This window comes from Girardinichthys multiradiatus, chromosome 12, assembly GCF_021462225.1.
Source record: "Girardinichthys multiradiatus isolate DD_20200921_A chromosome 12, DD_fGirMul_XY1, whole genome shotgun sequence".
NCBI lineage: Eukaryota > Metazoa > Chordata > Actinopteri > Cyprinodontiformes > Goodeidae > Girardinichthys > Girardinichthys multiradiatus.
The window spans coordinates 1,752,768-1,774,473 of record NC_061805.1 but is presented as its reverse complement, the minus strand read 5'-3'; the positions used below and the strand labels follow the sequence as shown (position 1 = coordinate 1,774,473).

At 41.7% G+C, this 21,706-nt stretch overlaps 1 protein-coding gene across 1 annotated transcript in view; it reads left to right on the top strand.

The window, feature by feature from the left end:
* Positions 1-21,706, top strand: part of cacna1ba (calcium channel, voltage-dependent, N type, alpha 1B subunit, a) — a 150,692-nt gene that overhangs the window by 98,527 nt on the left and 30,459 nt on the right. The window contains exons 35-41 of the mRNA XM_047380421.1: positions 37-42; positions 6,630-6,746; positions 6,891-6,956; positions 7,084-7,175; positions 8,399-8,549; positions 10,579-10,706; positions 10,927-11,023. Coding sequence (XP_047236377.1) covers positions 37-42; positions 6,630-6,746; positions 6,891-6,956; positions 7,084-7,175; positions 8,399-8,549; positions 10,579-10,706; positions 10,927-11,023 — 657 coding nt within the window. The remainder of the gene's footprint in view (positions 1-36; positions 43-6,629; positions 6,747-6,890; positions 6,957-7,083; positions 7,176-8,398; positions 8,550-10,578; positions 10,707-10,926; positions 11,024-21,706) is intronic.

The window sequence follows — 21,706 nt, the reverse complement described above, 5'->3', positions numbered from 1 at the left end:
CCGATGTTCCCATGCTGTGAACCCAAACATCTCCAGACTACGGTGAGTGACTTTATAATGCTGCCCACTGCTCTTTGCCAGCATAGTGTTTTAGTAGATAAACAACAAGTCTATTTGTCATCAGTCACTTAAGTACTGGGTCATAAAAGTACCAGCTGGTCTTTTATGCCCACCTTGAATGTGACTTGCACTCGTCATATTGTCACATTTATGCAGACACACACACACAGACTATCAAACTGGAGTATGAGTGTGTTTTTATGTGATGATTGGAGATGAGGAGAAATCCTCACAAACCACTTCACCCCAGTTAGTTTTAATTTAGTTCAGTTCATTTCTATAGCAATAAGTTCAGGGCAACCAATGGAAGGAAGAACTCCCCTTTTACAATGAAGAAACCTGCAGCAAAACAAGGGTCAGCAATATCTTTATCAATAACTTGTGTGGACTGAAGTGGGTTTTCCTCCTTTACTGATGTGCATCTCAGTGTGACTCTCTCCAACACATATACAGACTTTCACAATCCTCCCTGTCCAGTCCAAGGTTGACATGGGATCATACAGATGCAGCTCCAGAAAACATTATGAACTTTAACCTTCTTAGCTGCTGCTCCCTACCTCCCTTCGTTTTCACTGGTAAATGTTTCATTCGGGAAAATATTCTCACAGTCAGACAGACAGACTAGATGATGCATTGAAGTGCAGCTGGGAAAACTACTACTTTAAAGGTGACCTATTATACTTCCTTTTAAACATTTGGGGTAGGTCTATGGGTTACAAAAAACATGGTAATTAAATTTTTTTGCACAAAATCATTCTCAGATAATGAGATTTAATCTCCTCAGTGAATTTTTCTTCACTCAAATGCCCCTTTTCCACTGGCTCAATTTGGCCATACTCAACTCTCAATTCTACTCGACTCGCTTTGCAAGTGTTTCCATTACTGTTTTTCTTTTTTGTTTTTTGTTTTTTTTACCATGTCCTGTCCGGCAGAGTAGCGCTCAGAATTGTTGTCTGAGTGCCAAGAAATTACCCAACAGATTTACTTTCACAAGCAGAGCATTACAGCTAATGCTTTAAAGCTCTGCTTGATATTTATAAAAGAAACTTTATTATAAACGTCTTTGGGAATATTTCAATTGTTACGGACACGGAGACTGAAATGAAAAGGAAAAAGAAGCTCAAAAAAGAGAGAGATGGGGCAAAAGGGAAAAAGGGGAGAAGAGGAAAGAGTGGAGGACAGAAAGAAGGATGCAGAGAATACAAGATTACACCCTGCTTGCTTACACACCTACATCTGTTTTTATTTTTTATTTTTTTTAACAAAATTGTACACGGTACTTAGGAATGTAAAATGTACTTAGTGAGAGGTGCAGCCCAATATACAGGTCCTTCTCAAAATATTAGCATATTGTGCTAAAGTTAATTATTTTCCATAATGTCATGATGAAAATTTAACATTCGTATATTTTAGATTCATTGCACACTAACTGAAATATTTCAGGTCTTTTATTGTCTTAATACGGATGATTTTGGCATACAGCTCATGAAAACCCAAAATTCCTATCTCACAAAATTAGCATATCATTAAAAGGGTCTCTAAACGAGCTATGAACCTAATCATCTGAATCAACGAGTTAACTCTAAACACCTGCAAAAGATTCCTGGGGCCTTGGGGGACCTGCGGAAGCAGTGGACTGAGTCTGGAGTAGAAACATCCAGAGCCACCGTGCACAGGCGTGTGCAGGAAATGGGCTACAGGTGCCGCATTCCCCAGACCTGGGCTACAGAGAAGCAGCACTGGACTGTTGCTCAGTGGTCCAAAGTACTTTTTCGGATGAAAGCAAATTCTGCATGTCATTCGGAAATCAAGGTGCCAGAGTCTGGAGGAAGACTGGGGAGAAGGAAATGCCAAAATGCCAGAAGTCCAGTGTCAAGTACCCACAGTCAGTGATGGTCTGGGGTGCCGTGTCAGCTGCTGGTGTTGGTCCACTGTGTTTTATCAAGGGCAGGGTCAATGCAGCTAGCTATCAGGAGATTTTGGAGCACTTCATGCTTCCATCTGCTGAAAAGCTTTTTGGAGATGAAGATTTCATTTTTCAGCATGACCTGGCATCTGCTCACAGAGCCAAAACCACTGGTAAATGGTTTACTGACCATGGTATCACTGTGCTCAATTGGCCTGCCAACTCTCCTGACCTGAACCCCATAGAGAATCTGTGGGATATTGTGAAGAGAACGTTGAGAGACTCAAGACCCAACACTCTGGATGAGCTAAAGGCCGCTATCGAAGCATCCTGGGCCTCCATAAGACCTCAGCAGTGCCACAGGCTGATTGCCTCCATGCCACGCCGCCTTGAAGCAGTCATTTCTGCAAAAGGATTCCCGACCAAGTATTGAGTGCATAACTGTACATGATTATTTGAAGGTTGACGTTTTTTGTATTAAAAACACTTTTCTTTTATTGGTCGAATGAAATATGCTAATTTTGTGAGATAGGAATTTTGGGTTTTCATGAGCTGTATGCCAAAATCCGTATTAAGACAATAAAAGACCTGAAATATTTCAGTTAGTGTGCAATGAATCTAAAATATATGAATGTTAAATTTTCATCATGACATTATGGAAAATAATTAACTTTATCACAATATGCTAATATTTTGAGAAGGACCTGTAGAACATCTGTGTGTCCCCTGAAACTTAACACCTGTGAGTATGAGTGTGGACGAGCTTTTGTATACAAGGTTTCTCCACAAAAATATGCAATAGCGAGTGTGAGGACCCACAGACCTGCCCCATGGTCCCTGGACAGACACTGAGGAGATCCGAGCCACAGACATTCAAAGGTCCCCCGTTGGGACTACCACAACCCCCCCTCCTCCAAAACACCCCAAAGTGGCTCAATAATATTTAGATCTGGTGACTGTGCAGGCCATGGGAGATGTTCAACTTCACTTTCATGTTCATCAAACCAATCTTTCACCAGTCTTGCTGTGTGTATTGGTGCATTGTCATCCTGATACACGGCACCGCCTTCAGAATACAATGTTTGAACCATTGGATACACATGGTCCTCAAGAATGGTTCAGTAGTCCTTGGCAGTGACGCGCCCATCTAGCACAAGTATTGGGCCAAGGGAATGTCATGATATGGCAGCCCAAACCATCACTGATCCACCCCCATGCTTCACTCTGGGCATGCAACAGTCAGGGTGGTACGCTTCTTTGGGGCTTCTCCACACCGTAACTCTCCTGGATGTGGGGAAAACAGTAAAGGTGAACTCATCAGAGAACAATACATGTTTCACATTGTCCACAGCACCAAGATTTGCACTCCTTGCACCATTGAAACCGACGTTTGGCATTGGCATGAGTGACGAAAGGTTTGGCTAAAGCAGCCCGGCCGTGTATATTGACCCTGTGGAGCTCCCGACGGACAGTTCTGGTGGAAACAGGAGAGTTGAGGTGCACATTTAATTCTGCCGTGATTTGGGCAGCCGTGGTTTTATGTTTTTTGGATTACAATGATTACGGACCAAGAGCATATATTAACGACATTAAGACATATATAAACTTTTTAACATTACCTAGCTTTGTACAGTAGTTTCTTGGTCCGTTCTTTTGGCGCTAGTGCTGCTTCTTCTTCTTCTTCTCTTCTTCTGCTGGCGGTTCGCAACAAATCCAGAGGTGCATAGCGCCACCTACTGTACATCATTGTATAACTCCACCCACTATATTCTGAGCCTGAGATCACGTGACGCCAAGTCGCTGATATAAATTCGTATTCTCAAAGAAAAGAAATCGTATTCACAAACTGTTATAGCATATTGTATTCATAAAGAATAAACCACAACTGTAAACTTGAACTTTGTGTTTGTAATTTCTTGAAGCCGTAACATTTTATTTTGTATTGTTATAAAGAAAATATACAATACCTCTTTTGGATTTTACCTATGCACAACTATTCACTAATGTGCACACATTTCCGTCTTTACATACACATTGTTTTTGACAGCGTTCTTACCCCATACATCTGCCTTTGAACATGTGTAAAGTGCGCGTAAGGTAAAACCAGTCGGTAAGATGTGTTCCTTTACTGAAAATCAAGTGGGTGGAGGTCCACTTCATTTTCCAGTCAGGGGCCGGACTCAGGTAACATTGCTAGGCGCCAGTGTAGTTATGACAGTTACACAACTTTTGAAACCGAAACATTAATTTACAGCCAAAAAACCGCTGAATGTTTTGTTTTTTGTTTTTTTTTTTGCTTTGAGACTGTTTGTTGAAGCATTAGAGACCCAAATGGAAGTATAAAAATTATCAAAAAGTGAATTTTGCATAACAGGTCCCCTTTAAATTCTGTTTCTAACTTTTGCTGGCCTGTCGTGTGCAGTATTCTCACCAGCCGTGCTCCTCACCGTTAACACAGTTTCTTATCTAAAGGGGGCATTTTATCCATGGTTGAAACTAGTATTGTTGACAACATAAAAATGAAAAGAGAAATTAACCCGATTCAGCCTCCTTTCTCCAGGTTTAATAAAACATTGTTGACAGTAACCATATTAGTGAGACTGAAAATATTTTGTTTTTCTTTACAATGAAACTCTTTGCCCCACTAATTCCTTACATATGTCCTACTATTTACATATGCGGTAAATGACCACACAACATCCAAGCAATGGCTTTGATTAGGATTGATAAACAATGGTTTTGTTGTAATGTTTAGTTCGCTGTCACTCCAAGGATCTTTGGCACAGCCATCATAATACGCACTGGGACAAAATTGTTGGTACCCCTCGGTTAATAAAAGAAAAACCCACAATGGCCATAGAAATAATTTGAATCTGAGAAAGGTAATAATGAATAAAAATTCTATGAAAATGAACAAATGAAAGTCAGACATTGCTTTTTAAACATGTTTCAACGGAATTATTTAAAAAATAAACTCATGAAAATAGGCCTGGACAAAAATGATGGTACCCCTGAAAATAATGTGAACAAAGGGACATGTTAAATCAAGGTGTGTCCATTAATTAACATCACAGGTGTCTACATCCTTGTAATCAGTCATTGGGCCTATATATAGGGCTACAGGTGGTCACTGTGCTGTTTGGTGACATGGTGTGTACCACACTCAACATGGACCAGAGGAAGCAAAGGAAAGAGTTGTCTCAGGAGATTAGAAAGAAAATTATAGACAACTATGTTAAAGGTTATAAGACCATCTCCAAGCAGCTTCATGTTCCTGTGACTACAGTTGCATAAATTATTCCATGAGATCTTATTTCCATAAGATCCATGGGACTGTAGCCAACGTCCCTGGATGTGGCCACAGGAGGAATATTGATGACATAACAAAGAGACGGATAATACGAACAGTAACACAATAACCCAGAAAAACGTCTAAAGAGATTAAAGGTGAACTTCAAGCTCAAGGAACATCAGCATCAGATCGCACCGTCCGACATTGTTCGAGGCAAAGTGGACTTAATGGGAGACGACCAAGGAGAATACCATTGTTGAAAACAAATCATAAAAAAGCCAGACTGGAATTTGCCAAACTACATTTTGACAAGCCACAAAGCTTCTGGGAGAATATCCTATGGACAGATGAAACAAAAATTGAACGTTTTGGCAAGGCACATCAGCTCTATGTTCGCACATGGAAAAATGAAGCATATGAGGAAAAGAACACTGTCCCTACAGTGAAACAGGGAGGAGGCTCCATTATGTTCTGGGGCTGCTTTGCTGCATCTGGCACAGGGTGTCTTGAATCTGTGAATGGTATTATGAAATATCAAGACTATCAAGGGATTCTAGAGAGAAATGTTCTGCCCAGTGTCAGAAAGCTTGGTCTCAGTCGCAGGTCATGGGTCTTGCAACAGGATAATGACACAGCTAAAAACACCCGAGAATGGCTGAGGAAAACATTGGACTATTCCGAAGTGGCCTTCTATGAGCCCTGACCTAAATCCTATTGAGCATCTTTGGAAGGAGCTGAAACATGCTGTCTGGCAAAGGCACCCTTCAAGGAGTGGCGCAAAATACCTGCTGAGAGGTGCAGAAGTCTCATTGACAGTTATAAGAGTCGTTTGATTGCAGCGATTGCCTCAAAAGGTTGTGCAACAAAATATTAAGTTAAGGGTACCATCATTTTTGTCCAGGCCTGTTTCATGAGTTTTTTCTTTAAATAATTCTGTTGAAGCATGTTTGAAAAGCAATGTCTGACTTTCATTTGTTCATTTTCATAGAACTTTTATTCATTATTACCTTTATCAGATTCAAGTTATTTCTGTGACCATTGTGGGTTTTTCTTTCATTAACCGAGGGGTACCAACAATTTTGTCCACGTGTGTAACCCTGACCCTTACTGCTGATCACAGATGAAGTCATAACGGCTATGAACTATTTAAACAGTCAGAAGCTAAATAGTTTTATTCTTTCTGCATACAAACTAAAAGACAGCAGAAATATTTAATTGTGACTGGAAAATGAGAATGCAGAATGGACTTCTTAAATAAAATAATCCTATGAATTGGATTTGGAATATCAGTTATATTTTAGCTATCCTTTTCTGACCTGTTATGCTTGGAGTGTATTTCTAATTCAAAATTTTGCTGTTTTTGCCTTACAGGACAGGCTGCTGAATCTGAGCTTCCTGAGGCTCTTTAGAGCCGCTCGGCTTATTAAGCTGCTGAGGCAGGGCTACACCATCCGCATCCTGCTGTGGACCTTTGTCCAGTCTTTCAAGGTGCTCTCATAAGATGGCCGGACTTTCACATCCATGTCCTGATATCACACAGTCCTAAACAATGTCATGATAAAACAAATCAAGCAGAAAAAAATTAAAGTATTTAAATGAAAGTGTGTTTTGGTTTCCTGTCGTTGCTATTAGGCCCTGCCATATGTGTGCCTGCTTATTGCCATGCTGTTCTTCATTTATGCCATCATTGGGATGCAGGTTTGTGAAGCTGCTTTGCAGCGATCAAGCGAAAAGCTATTTTCTTGTAGTTATTCTCATTGAAATGTGGAGGTCTGGTGCTCTACAACCTGATATTGTTCAAACATTGTTACCATCTCTGCTGCAGGTGTTTGGGAACATTGAACTGAATGAAGACACAGCTATCAACCACCATAACAACTTTCGCACTTTCCTCCAAGCTCTCATGCTACTGTTCAGGTATAAGCAGCTTTATCATTTATCCTCTCACAGATTATGAACAATCTTTTGTCTTCTAGACAGACGAATGAAAAATAGGCTAAAATATTAGGTTGATCAAAACTTTCTCTAACAGAATCACGGCTTTGATCATGTAGGATTCCTTTCACTGTTCTTGCTGGCTTTACCAAAGCTAGATTAATACTTTTAGATTGTGAAATAGTTTGTAAGAGTCTATTAGGTCATTTAGGCCTCAACCAATTTTTTAGAAATGTTCGAAAGTTTTCTAGAAGACAAAAACTGGACTATTGTTAAATGTTTATTCAATAGAAACAGAAAGTTGATGGATAAAGTTTAGGGATTTTATTTGTATTATCCGGAAAATGTGTGATTTATAGAAAGTTCAAAACAAAAATCATTATTAATTAATGAAAATAGGTCAATCATGTTGTTTGTTGTTTTAAGGTCAGCTTCAAATGTAACCCTTTTCTGACAAAGAAATGCTCTAACTTCTTTCACATTATATCTAAAAACACATCCAATGTAGATCCAAACCTAAAGAACTGTACATCCAAACACTGAACTTGTCCATGGGTAAACGTTTCTTATAAGGCTCAACTGAAACGTATAGAAATCCATAGTTTACTTTATTGTGAAGACCTCCTTTTTGCTTAACACAACAAGCCTTGAATTATTTGGATAGGTCTTAAACTCACCAAGTTATGAACCCTCAAACCTCAGGTCCTTTCACATCAGTGAAGTATGGGTGTCACTTTTGATATACCCCCTTTTTGTATAGTGCATGTGTATTGGAATTGAACATATATAATGGCATTATGTTAGTATTTAAATAACTATTGTCGTGACATTACTGAACTTTTTATCTTCATCAATCAACTGACCATCTAGAAATGGAAGTTTAATTCTCTATACAAAGTTTACGAGTATGCCCAAGTGCTCAAATAAATACTGGCACTATGATAAGTCTAAATATTGTAGCCTTAGAACTTTTGGAAAAAAGGTCAGACTTAGTTGTTTTCTATTTGTTTTTAAGCTTAGTAGAAAGAAAGTTTACAAATCCAAAGAAGATGAAATTAAAAAACGACAAGCCCTCCAAATTAGTTAATAAACTATTTACACCATCCAGAGACGAATTCAACACAGAAACAGTCTTTGTTTACTGATTTTGATGCTGGCTAATCCTCCGTCTTTGTCTGCCTGTTTTCTCTGTTTGTGTAAATCAGGAGTGCAACTGGAGAGGCCTGGCATGAGATCATGTTGTCATGTCTGAGTCATCGAGCTTGTGATGAGCGCTCAGGGACCAGTGGGAAAGAGTGTGGCAGTGATTTTGCCTACTTCTACTTTGTCTCCTTTATCTTCCTCTGCTCTTTCCTGGTCAGCATCTAACTGTGGTCACTTTGTCAAACAGTTCCTTTGACCATCCAGAAATAATACCATTAGTTGATTTTAAGAGTGCTTATTACTACGATTTGAGTTATTTTTCAGGTTCATTTTATTTAATACTTGTGGGTTTACAGTGATAAAAAGTTTGGTTCAGTGGAAAATAACAGATAATTGAAAAAATAAATTAAAACAATATAAAAAAAAGATAAAATATATTTTAAGCTTAAAACCTCTTTCACTCTAGATTGAAAATTGTCCATCTATTCTGGTCCTGTTTGGCCTCTCTTTCAGTATGTGGGTTTATACCATTACTTTTAAAGCAACTGCTCATATTAAAAGAAGTGTTTTCACAAGAGTTTGACCTTTTACTCTGGAAGGCCATTAAACTGTTTTATTACTGTATAAGGGTCCAAGCACAAGCATTTCCAAGCATAAGCCAGTACAGTTATTCATAAATAATCCCCTGAAGCCATCTAAGTCCCCCAACCAGCAGCTGCCACTTGCTGGTTGGGGTTCCAAGCAAGACAAATTCCCTGGGACCGCTACGGAATTTGTTTTTACAGATTTGAAAGTCAGAGCTTTCTCGCCAGCCTGACTCCAAAAATCAATATGGCTGACACAAGTATAAAAGTTAGCTAAGTTTTCATTAATGTGTGCTTTTTCACACAATTTGAATAATTTTGGAATAAACAAGAGGTAAGTATTCTTTCTCAGTTTGTATTGCCAATACCAATCATTCTGGTCACTGAACAGATCAAATTCCAGCACTTTATTGGCTTGGAACTCGGTAACCATTATGTTGTATATGATGTCATATGAAGGATTGCTTATGCCACTCCCCACTTCACACCTATTTGCTAACTAAGCTACCTGTCTTCCATGCTCTGAGGGGTAACGGGGATGGCTTTTCTCCTGGCCCATTACATTATGTAACTGATAAACTCTGTAACTCTGATGAGGTTTTAAATTACTAAAAAGAAGTTCATAGTTTGTAGCTTGATGGCTAACCACTATAAAGCTAAATGTCGGTATTTGATATTGTTTTGGATTTATTCTGTACCAACAACAATAATTAACAAAGTCACAGATTTAGCAGGGCGACTGAAATCACTGGACCTCAGAGTTGGACAGATGCAGCTTTCAGTAATCTTCTGATGATGGGATTCAGAGGATATGTTCAATACATTGCATTGACATCATTAAACATATTATTCTTGTACATGTAAGACAGAGTACAATCTTTTAGATCAGTGTTTTTCAACCCTGGTCCTCAAGGCTCCCTGTATGTTTCAGACCTTTCTCTGCTTCAACACACCTGATTCACATGATCACAGTTCAGCAAAGCCTGTTAATCAGCCATCAGTTGAAGTCAGGTGTGTGTAAACAGGGGAACATCTAAAACATGTAGGGTAGTGTGCCTTGAGAACCAGGGTTAAAAAACAATGTTCTAGATAATGCATTGCTATCATTTCAAGTCCAGATAGAGATGTTCTGTATGCAGTGATCTTCAGCGTATGTCAAAGTCATAGTGATCTACTTAATACTAATCTTCAACCATAACATTGGTTGCTGTGAGAGCTTAAAGCCCCTAAAAAATGCCAAGTAATTATCAAATGGTGAATGGTCCTAAAGAACTGTTATCAAAAAAGCTTTACCCAGTAGTCATAATTTCCCTCTTGTCAAGAAAGCTATGTGTATTTGTCTGAGACATTTGTCCATAATAGTTGTAAAAGCATAGCAACTCTACCCAGTAAACATACAGAACTGGATTACCATTGAGTTGGTCAACAGTTTTGACTGTCAGAGTCATATAAGAGATTAGCCTTTGATTGTCACATATCACATAGCATAGATGCAAAAATCGAGTCAGATCTAGAGATCTGAAGACGTTTACAAAGGCTTAATTTAACACCAAGAATTTATGGGAAATTATTTTTGATCAATATTCATAGCAATGTTTTAAATTGCTGCAACCAGAATAAAACCTGGGTGTAATTACCCCATACTGTCTGTGTTCCAGATGCTGAACCTCTTTGTGGCTGTCATAATGGATAACTTTGAGTACCTCACCAGAGACTCCTCTATCCTGGGGCCTCATCATCTTGATGAATTCATTCGAGTTTGGGCCGAGTATGACCCAGCTGCTTGGTACGTTATTGACTCTTTATGATACTCAACAAACAGTTTTCAGTGTATAAGTAGAAAGAAACACCCTAATCTCATTTCTCATCTCTATTGGTGGCTATGGAGACTAATGAAACCCTATTCCCGGTCCTCGTTCCTCATTGCATCTAATGAGCCCACTGATGCATATGATTGAAGTTGAAGGTATCCTGAACGTTATTTATGTGCTTTATCTTTTCCACAGCGGACGGATTTCCTATATGGATATGTACAATTTGTTACGCGTTATCTCACCCCCCCTTGGCTTAGGGAAGAACTGCCCTAATAGGGTAGCATACAAGGTTTGCAAATACCGGACATTTTCATCACTAGGGTGCTTTGTGTACCTCTATGCCACAAGACCTTTTAATTGAATGGCTGTGCATCAATGAAATCACCTTGACACTAGCACTCATCTCTCTAAACTGTCTGGCTTTGGTTGATAATGCCGAAGAGGAAACAAAGCTTTCATAGCTGTGGCATTGTCTCAACATGCTGCCTGCCAGCTTTCTTGTCTGTAAATTTTTAGGCATCCGAACACCATTTCAGGTGTGTAAAATTATTTTCCTCTGTGAAATCAATATTCAAATCAGTTCAAAGACCATTTAAAAAAACCTTTATTTGGGTGTTTTAAGAAGACATGTCCATAGAGACAGAACAAGTAGGGCTGGCACTGAAACCTTTGTCTCCATGCACCCTGACTGAAGTACCAGTGGAATGTCTGCAAGCATGCCAGGGAAGACATTCTCATTACAATGCTGTCATTTCTCTTCCAACCCATCAGCAACCTGCCTGTGGGGTTGACCCATTCTTCCCTCTTCTCTCCTCCTTCTTTCTTCTCTGACCAGACTCACTCTTTGCCATTCCATGTTTCCTCTCAGGAATCCTGAGTTCTACAGTGATGCATCCTTGTGCCCCGACACAGTGGCTGAGGATGGCATCCACCATACATCTCACTCGAGGAAATCTATTGACAACAGATTTCTGTTTCTCCTCTCCATTGTTCTCCTATTGATTTTTCTTCCCGATCCTTCTCTGTTTGCATTCTGTTTTTTTTTCTTTTATTCCAACCCTGTGAAGTGGCCGTATCAAGTACTCCGATATGTATCAGATGCTGCTACACATGCCCCCACCATTAGGTTTGGGAAAGAAATGTCCACCAAGAGTCGCCTACAAGGTAGACCCTGCTCTCTTTCCACGTTCTTCCCTGTGCAAAAATAGCGTTTCTCCCTGTGGCGTGCTCTGCAGTGCTCCTTGTTTGTTCATTGTTTTGCTAGTGTGCTGATACCTTTTTGGTGTAAGCCCCAATCTTATTTTCCCCATTTTTACTGTTTTGTTCAGCTACCTGCTTGTGTGAGCTAATGTCTTTCAGTAGTGGTTTATCTAAGAAAATTTCGCTATGATTTGTAATGTTTATGGAAAATATTTGCTATATTTGGTCAATATCGTATTAGATGGAACATCGTAGGGTTTGTTGTGTGTATGTGCAGATATGCTGTTTATGTGGCCTTTTTTACATTATTGTAGGAGGAATATTGTCACACTGTGTTTTCCTGTTTATGGGTCTTTCTGCTCATCCCCTCCCATTTTTTATAATGAATACTCTAAAAGATATTTAACTTAAATTTAAGGAGCCCAATTATTTCCCACTCACTGAAGGCACTGTTTGCCTTTAAATGAGCTGCCTAAACTAAAACCTTCTAAGATTTGTTTTTATTTCCTTTCTGAATTCCAGTTTATTTTTTTTCATGAATTCCATTTTCTTTATCTATGTTGTCCAGAATTTCCTGCTTTACAAGGTAAATAATGTTGTCATAAAAGATATGATTTTAAAATCCACACTACAGTTTAACAGTGCTACATTGTCTATTTTTTTGACTGTATTCCGCCTAAGTTACTTACCAATAATCATGTTTAGACTATTTTTTTGTTGTTTGCCAGCCCTCTCCTTTCCAAGATAAGCTAATTCATTATTTCTAAAATCTGATTTAACTGAAGACATGGAAGATCTTCAATAATGGCACAGAATATTGTAACTGGGAGAGAAGGGTAAACCCTGGCCCATCACGGGCCAACACAGAGACACGCAAGGCAAATAAGTCCTAAAAGCAATTTAGAGAGACCAGTTAATCTTGAAAATATATTTGTGGACTGAGGGAGGAAGTTGGAGTACCCAGAGAGATATATAAAAGCAAGGCACAAGGAGAACCTCCACGTGGAAAGCACCCAGGCCAGGATTTGGACCCAGGACATTTTTAATGCAGTGCAACCAATTCCACCATCATTCAGCTCCAAATCTAAACTTGTTTTTTTAGAAATGTAATATTGTCTAAAATCAGCTGTTCTCCGATCAGTCTCGTGTAAACATGGAAGTGGTTGTTGTTTGGACTCAGCAGTTGAAGAGTCTGAACTCTTGACACTCAACCATATTATCGCTGATCACGCTTTCTTCTCCTCCTCATAATCCGTGCCAGGTACCAGAACCTACCTTTACCCGACAAATAGATACTCTGTTAAACCCGAGCACGATTCCAAGTGTACACCCTTCTCCTCATGCTTCAAGTGTGCAGCTTGCTTTGCCCTCTCATTTCATTTCATTAAAAATTGTTTTGAACTTAACACCAGAAGGTACACACAATCTTTACCAAAATATTTACATGCCTAAAGGAGTAGACAGAAGTATAACTCACCCCTTCTCCTGCGACATTATTCCCATCACTTATTTTTCATCAAGAAACCCCCTTGATCATCATCTTAAGACAATGATACAACGAACAGTAACATAAAAGGTAATAATCATAGTAATTATAATGAGTATTATTTTGGTCTGATATTCATGTTTTTGTACCAAGTGATTGTTTTCCACTTGTTGTTTTTAACAGCTGTCTCCAATATTGCTTCAGAGTAAAACTAAGTGAAGTAATGTCTACAACCCAGTCAGTTTTAGAACACAGGAAGGTCTGATATTTTCACAAACAGACTGATGATTTAGAAGTAGCACACTGTTTTCACTGACCCTGAATTCTCATTCAAGGTGACACAGGGTCGAGAAAGTTGGGCTTTCAGACAATGTTACCAGTGCCTTTCTGCGTTGCACTGTTGCTGAAATATGAAGTAAAATGTCTGGAAATATTGACTTTGATGAGCCAGTGCATCACCTGTCCTCTAAGGGTTGGCAACATTGGGGATCTGGAGGAAATGTACTGCTTGGCAACAGGAAGAAGGCTGCCTAGTTCAACACCCAACATCTTATATCCTTTACCCTATGAATCAGAATCAGCTTTATTGACAAGTTTATACAGACAAACAAGGAATTTAACTCTGGTGAACTTTGCTCTCAATAATAAAGAATATATTTTTTAGATGTATATATAAACACAATTGACTTTACAATAGAATATAACGTAAGGTTAGTCTGAGTATGCATGATGTTGTTTTAGAACTCTGCACTGGTTCTAAAACAACTGTCTCTGTGGCGGCTGGTTTTAGCACACAGCGCTCTGCAGCGCCACCTGAAGGTAAAAGCCTAAACATTTTGTGTGCAGGGAATTTGGGGTCTGCAGAGCCTTTTTAGCTGCCCTTTTTCTGACCCTAGACCTGTATAAGTCCTGGATGGAGGGAAGGTCAGCCCTGATGAATCTCTCTGGAGATCTGATTCTTTGTTACAGTCTGGACCTGTCCTGTTTTGTGGATGAGACAAACCACACTGAGATGGATGAAGACAGGAGAGACTGAATTATAGCAGTGTAAAGGATGACCAACAGCTCCTGTGGAAAGTTGTACTTCTTGAATTGCCTCAGGAAGTACAGTCTCTGCTGGGCCTTCCAAACATTGTCTATGTGTGAGGACCATCTCAGGTCTCGAGTAATGGTGGTTCCTAGGAACCGGAAGTGGTCCACAGTAGATACAGTGTTGAGGATGGTGAGGGGGGTATGTGAAGGTGGTATTCCATGAAAGTCCACCATCATCTACACAGTCTTGAGTGGGTTAAGTTCCAGATGGTTCTGACCACACCAGTGTACCAGCCGATCCACCTCCTGTCTGTAAGAAGACTCATCACTGTCCTCGATCAGTCCAATTACAGTGGTGTCATCTGCAAACTTCAGGAGTTTCACAGATGGGTCTGCTGTGGTGCAGTCATTTGTGTAGAGGGAAAAGAGTGGGGAGAGAACATACCCCTGGGGGGCGCCAGTGCTGGTGATTCTTGTGTGGGAGAAGATGCTCCCAAGCCTCACCTGCTGCTGCCAGTCCTTCAGGAATCTGATCAACTGACAGGTGGAGGCCGGGATTTTGAGCTGTATGAGCTTCTGGTGTCTGGGTTGATGCGGTTGAAGGCTGAGCTGAAGCCCACAAAAAAGATGGTGTTGCAGGATGAAGTGTAGTCCCATGTTGATTGCATCATCTTCCGACCTGTTTGTTTGGTAGACAAACTGCAGGGGAACTAGCAGGGGGCCGGTGATGTCCTTCAGGTGCTTCAACACCATTCGCTCAAAGGATTTCATGACCACAGTCGTCAGGGTTACTGGCCTGTAGTCATTTAATTCTGTAATGGTGGGTTTCTTGGGTACTGGGTTGATGGTGGAGTGTTTGAAGCAGGAGGAAACCTCACACAGCTCCAGTGACTTGTTGAAGATCTCAGTGAAGATGTTTTGTTCAGTTTGGTTGAGGTGTGAACATCTGCTTTTCATACCTGCAGTAGAAGCCTTTCAACTGATTTGCCAGGTGAGGATTCTCCTCAGAGTTGGTGGGAAGGGCTCAGGTTTTTCAAACCATTCCGAACAGCAGTGAGAAGCTCTTCTTCAGCAACAGTGAGAAATGTAGCTTATCTTCGCTGCTTTAATCTCCTTGGTCAGTTTGTTCCTGGCCTGCTTATACAGGGCCTGGTCCCCACTGTTCTGAGTCTCTTCTTTATGTCTGCACAGCTGTCTCAGATGAGAAGTGAACCAAAGTTTATTGGTATTGTATGTGCAGAAGGTCTTGGTCTGCACACATGTCCTCACAGAAACTGGTGTGTGATGTCATCACCTCAGTAAGTTGGTTTAAATCAGTGGCTGAAGTTTTAAAAACAGTCCAATCTGTGCAGTTGAAGCAGGCCTGTAACATCTGCTGAGTCATCAGTCCACCTCTTAACAGCTCAAACCACAGGTTTGGAAGCTTTTAATTTCTGCCTATAAATTGGGAAGAGATGGATCAGAGAGTGCTCAGAAAGTCCCAAAGCAGCCCTGGAGACAGCATGATATGCATCCTTTAAAGTTGTGCAGCAGTGCTCCACAGTGTTTTTATCCCTGATGGGACACTTAATGTGCCGTCTGTATTTGGGAAGTTCATTGCAGTGGTTTGCTCTGTTAAAATCCTCAAGAACAATGATGAGAGAGTCTGGATGTTTTTTATCCATGTCTTTTATCAGCTCAACCAGCTGTTTTTCAGTATCTGAAGTGGAACCTTCAGGTGGTACGTAAGCACCAACCAGTACAAATGAGGAGAACTCCCTCGGTGAATAAAATGGTTTACAGTTTATGAGAAATGATTCCAAGTCAGGACTACATGTCTTCTTCAATACTTTGGTATCTCCACACCAACCTTTGTTCATACAAAAGCAGATTCTGCCACCTCTCTTTTTCTCCGATAAGTCCATGTTGTGGTCCGCTCGGAACAGCTTAAAGCCCGGTATCAGAAGTAAGCAGTCTGGAGTGTTCTCATTTTGCCAGGTTTCGGTAAAGCAGAGGGTGGCAGATCCGTAGAGGTCTGAGTTTTTACAGGTGAGTAGAAGCAGTTCGTCCATCTTGTTGGCCAGGGAACTCACATTTGCCAGGTGAATTGAAGGCAAGGGTGAGCGTAGTTCCTGCTGTCGGAGCATCATGTGCAAGACGGCTCGCTTCCCTCTCTGCTGTCTCTGGTGGTATGGCCCAGAGCCACTGCCCCACTGGTCAGGATCTACCTGAAACCTTCGTCAATGAATGATGGTAAAAATGGCCAAGAGAAGACTGTTTGATGTGTAGACGTTTAGACCACCGAATGGTGGCATAAAGCATCACCAAGACACAAAAACATGCAGAAAACGAGAGAGCCATGTACCGAGGCTGCCATCAGCAGGGCTGTCTTGGCTGTAAGGAATAACTCAGTGAAATGTGGTGGTGTCATTATCTTTCTGAGCACATGCTTTTCCCTGGCATGACTTGCGATATTGGTATGATGGTGGAATCTAGATTTGAACAAAGCATACATACACTAAGAAAAGAATATTCAATAGAACTTTAATTACAAGAATATGATAAATAATAAGGGTCTTCATTTTTGGTTTATGGGAGTTTTTTCAGGGGATAATAGGTCCGGGTTCCACTGTTATGGTTTTTTATTGAGTTTCCGTAGTTGGCAACATGTTCCAATCCTGATTTTCTCTCTGTTGCAGGGTGAGTGCTGCCATCCTGTCTTATTTACTGGGAATTCATCTTACATTTTGCCTGATGATAGATTAGATGAGGTTTCTAGATTTTCTCCTCCTGGGGTGACGCTATGTACTAGCAAAGGTTCCCTAACTATTTTTCTTTAGCACACAGGGAACACTGTAAATGTTCATGCAGAGGTGGTACAATCATGATGTGGTCTCTGGTGTAAAAAACAAAAACTACAGCTGGCCATGGGATCTCCTGACAAGTTAGAAAAGAATGACATTAGGTTCAAGGGAAAAAGAATACTATGACTCAACTTTATAATGGATCGGCTGAACGATGCCAAAAACTTAAAGAAGTTTAAAGATTCTAAGGCAAGCAGGAAATGCCTCAACAGGCTTTAACTGTCGTAATCAGCTTGTGTTTGAGGTTATGAGTTTGAGTTCTGTTAACTTTTCTCTGTACTCCCTTGTTCTTCATTTGCCTTATTTCAGTTAATTTGTTTGATTAATTCTGGTGCGTAAGTGTTCATTACTTCCCTGGATTTCTATGTTAGATCTTTTAGTTTGTATTTCCTTATAGGTTTGGTTCCTCCCTGTTTATGTTCTTTTGGCAGTCCCTGTCATAGTGTTACGTATGGCTCTGACCCACATGCAGAATCACGCTCAAGGGAAACGGGTACAAGTTTGAAAAAAGGTTTATTTAAGGAGAATGGATCGGTATGGTGTGCAGGAACAACTGTAAGGAAAAATGACAGGTAAGTGGCACAGTACACAAAACCGGAACTTAAATGTGAAATGTCTCTTACTATGAAAGAGTAGGCAATCCGCCAGGAGGAGAGGGATTCGGACTGGAGAAAAAGTGTATATGGAGTCAATGGTAAGTCAGATGATTTCTTAGTTACTTGGGTTAGAGCTTGGAGTGCAGGCAAAGTGTCAGCAGAGAGATGGAGGGTTGACAGGTTAGGTAGAATGGTCTCTGGAGAAACTGGGTCCAGAAGCAGCCAGCCAGGGAAGTTCCAGTGTTCGGCGTTGGGTAGGTGTGTGTGGAAGATCCTTCCTGGGGAAATCCTAGGAGCGAGGCTAGTGCGAAACGAAGCCACCAGGGCCAGCCTGGGTAACCTCCAGGTGGTTGCCAGTATAATCCTTGGAAGGTCCTTAAAAACGTAGTTAGTGTTTGAACGAAGCCACTGGGGCCCGCCTGGATAACCTCCAGGTAGTCGGCGGTTCAGTTCACTAAGAAGAACAAAGAACAAGTTAAACATTGTCGAAGGCAAAGTACCCATAAACTTAATTAATACGAGGCTGGCTGAGTAGATACCACAGAGGCTAATACTCGAGCGACGAGATGCTGGCTGCTTCCTGCTTAAGGCTTAAGTACTCCAGGACTCAATCACCGAGATGGAAAACACCTGTCTCCACCACTGCTGAGCACGAGCGCCTACAAGGAGTCAAAAAACACAGACAAAATCATACAACAGAAACTCCGGCCCCGACATAACCCCCCCCCTCAGAAATTGAAGTGGGGTCACAAATAAAAGACCGGGACCATAACCCTCCCAATTCACCAGAAACTGTCAGCCCCGTCCATGCTGACGGGCGTCAAGGATGCGACGAACAGTCCAAACCGGGTGTCCTGACCTGTCCAGGGTGGGCGGAGGGGGTTCGACCGGAAGGCAAGAACCACAGTCCATTACGGGCTTAACTTGAGATACATGGAAGGTAGGGTGTACTCGTAAAGAGGAAGGTAACCTGAGGCGAACGGCAGAGGGACCGACTAAGGACTCAGTAACGTAAGGCCCAATAAACCTAGGTGACAACTTCGTTGACATGGCCTTGAGAGGGATGTCCCGGGAAGATAACCAAACCCTTTGTCCCGGCTGATAAACAGGAGCTGGCCGTCTCTTGCGGTCAGCGATACGTTTGTTCTGGGCCGCAGTCCGATTGAGCGCCTGAACTGTTTGTCTCCACATCAGTTCACATCGGCGAACATGATGGCAAACAGAGGGTACAGCCACGTCAACCTCGTCAACTGCAAACAGAGGTGGCTTTTACCCTAATGAGGCTTCAAAGGGGGAAACTCCTGTAGCAGACGAGACCTGTGAGTTGATAGCATACTCAACCCAAGGGAGATGCTCGGCCCAGTCTAACGGGGCAGAGGAGGTCACACACCTAAGTGTGGACCGAGCTGCTGGTTGAGTCTCTCTACTTGTCCGTCAGATTGGCGATGGTCTGAAGTCAGTGATACCTTGGGTTCTAAAATAGAGCAAAACTGTCGCCAAACCTGGGAAATAAACTGGGGCCCTCGGTCAGACAGAATATCCCGTGGTATACCGTGTAAGCGAAAAATGTGCATGACCAAAAGTTTGGCAATTTGCAACACCAAGGGAAGCTTTCTAAGTGGCACTAAGTGACAAGCCTTGGAGAAACGGTCAGCAATAGACAAATAGACCGTCATACCCTTGGAAGTGGGTAGCCCAGTTACAAAATCTAAAGCTAAATGTGACCAGGGACGCATAGGGATGCTCAAAGGTTGTAGTAGACCAGCTGGGGGTTGGTTACTACTCTTGTTTCTTGAGCAAACTGTACAAGCAAGCCCCCATTCCCGGACGTCCTGGTGCAAAGATGGCCACCAGTAACGTCTGTTAATCAGGGAAATAGTGCGGCTTACCCCTGGATGTGCAGAGAACCTAGCCATGTGGAACCACAGAATAACCCTAGACCCTACCGCAGCAGGGACATACGTACAGTTAGTAGGCCTGTTACCAGGGTCAGGCTCTATCCTTAGCGCTCGGGAGACCAGTTCCTCAATCTCCCAAGACACAGATCCGATGGTCCAGGCAGGGGGCACAATAGCTTCAGGTAGCTTCTCAGAGTCATCTGGTGCAAACTGCCGGGAAAGAGCATCAGGCTTGGAGTTTTTACTCCCAGGTCTAAAAGAGATGGTTAGATTAAACCGAGAAAAATAAAGAAACCAACAGGCTTGTCTTTGGTTAAGTCTTTTAGCAGTCTGTAAAAAGCCAAGTTCTTGTGGTCGGTCCATACTAAAATAGGGTGAATGGCACCCTCTAACCAGTGTCTCCATTCCTCTAAGGCTAGCTTAATAGCAAGGAGTTCCCTGTCACCCACATCATAATTCCGCTCGGCTTGGCTCAGCCGATGCGAAAAATACCCACAAGGGTGCAGTTTGTCGTCGTTAGAGGAACTTTGTGAGAGTACTGCTCCCACCCCAGTGTCGGAGGTGTCGACTTCCAAAATGAACTGTCTGGAGGGATCTGGATGTTTTAAGATGGGTGCCTGGGTGAAGTTCTCCTGAAGAACACGGAACCCTTGATCCGCAGTGGATTTCCAAAGGAAGTGCACTTTAGTGGAAGTTAGTACAGTTAATGGTGCTGCCGTCTGGCTGTAGTTCCTGATGAAGCGGCGGTAGAAATTGGCGAAGCCGAGAAACCTCTGTAATTGTTTCCGTGAGTCCGGAACAGGCCACTCAAGCACAGCCTTAAACTTCTCTGGCTCTGCACAGAGCTGTCCACCCTCTAGAATAAAACCTAAGAAGGTTACAGAGGTCTGGTGAAATTCACATTTCTCCGCTTTCACGTACAGTTTGTTCTCTAAAAGTCTTTGTAACACCGGATGAACGTGATGCTGGTGAGTCTTCAGGTCCTTAGAATAAATCAAAATATTGTCTAGGTAGACAAACACAAAAATGTTCAAAAAATACCTGAGGACGTCATTAACAAGTGCTTGGAAGACAGCAGGGGCATTGCAGAGGCCGAAGGGCATGACTAAGTATTCAAAATGTCTGAGTGGGGTCTTAAAGCTGTCTTCCACTCATCCTCTGGCGGATCCTAACTAGGTGGTAGGCATTCCTAAGGTCAAGTTTAGTGAAAACTGTGGCCTCACGGACAGGTTCAAAAGCTGAAGAAAGTAAAGGAAGGGGAAACTTGTTCTTAACCGTAATGTTATTAAGCCCCCTATAATCAATACAGGGCCTTAAAGAACCATCCTTGTTGACAAAAAAAAAACCTGCACCTAGGGTTGATGAAGAAGGGCGGATAAGGCTGGTAGCCAGGGACTCTATATATTTCTCCATAGTCTGCTGCTCGTGTGTAGAAATGGGATACAACCTGCTGGTGGGCAGGGAAACTCCTGGAAGTAATTCAATGGCGCAATCATAGGAGGTAACGAAAGCACCTTAGCTTTGTTGAACACTTGTTTAAGATCATGGTATATCAAAGGTACCCGGGTAAGATCCGGAAATTCACTCTCTTCAACAACTGAGTCAGGGGGAATGGGAGCGACTGCAGACTGAAGACAGGTTGTGTGGCAACTGGCGGACCAGGACTCAACTCTGCCCTTAACCCAATCAAGGTGAGGATTGTGTTTACTAAGCCAAAGGAAACCCAGCACCATAGCGTGCATAGCTACAGGAAAAGCATAGAAGGAAATTAATTCTCGATGATTGCCAGATAACAAGAGGGCTATAGGTTTAGTTTGGTGAGTAATACGAGACAATTCCTGACCGTTGAGGGCTGTCACAAGACGTGGTGCTGTTAAACCCACAGTCTCGATCCCAGCTGCTTTAACTTGATCCAAG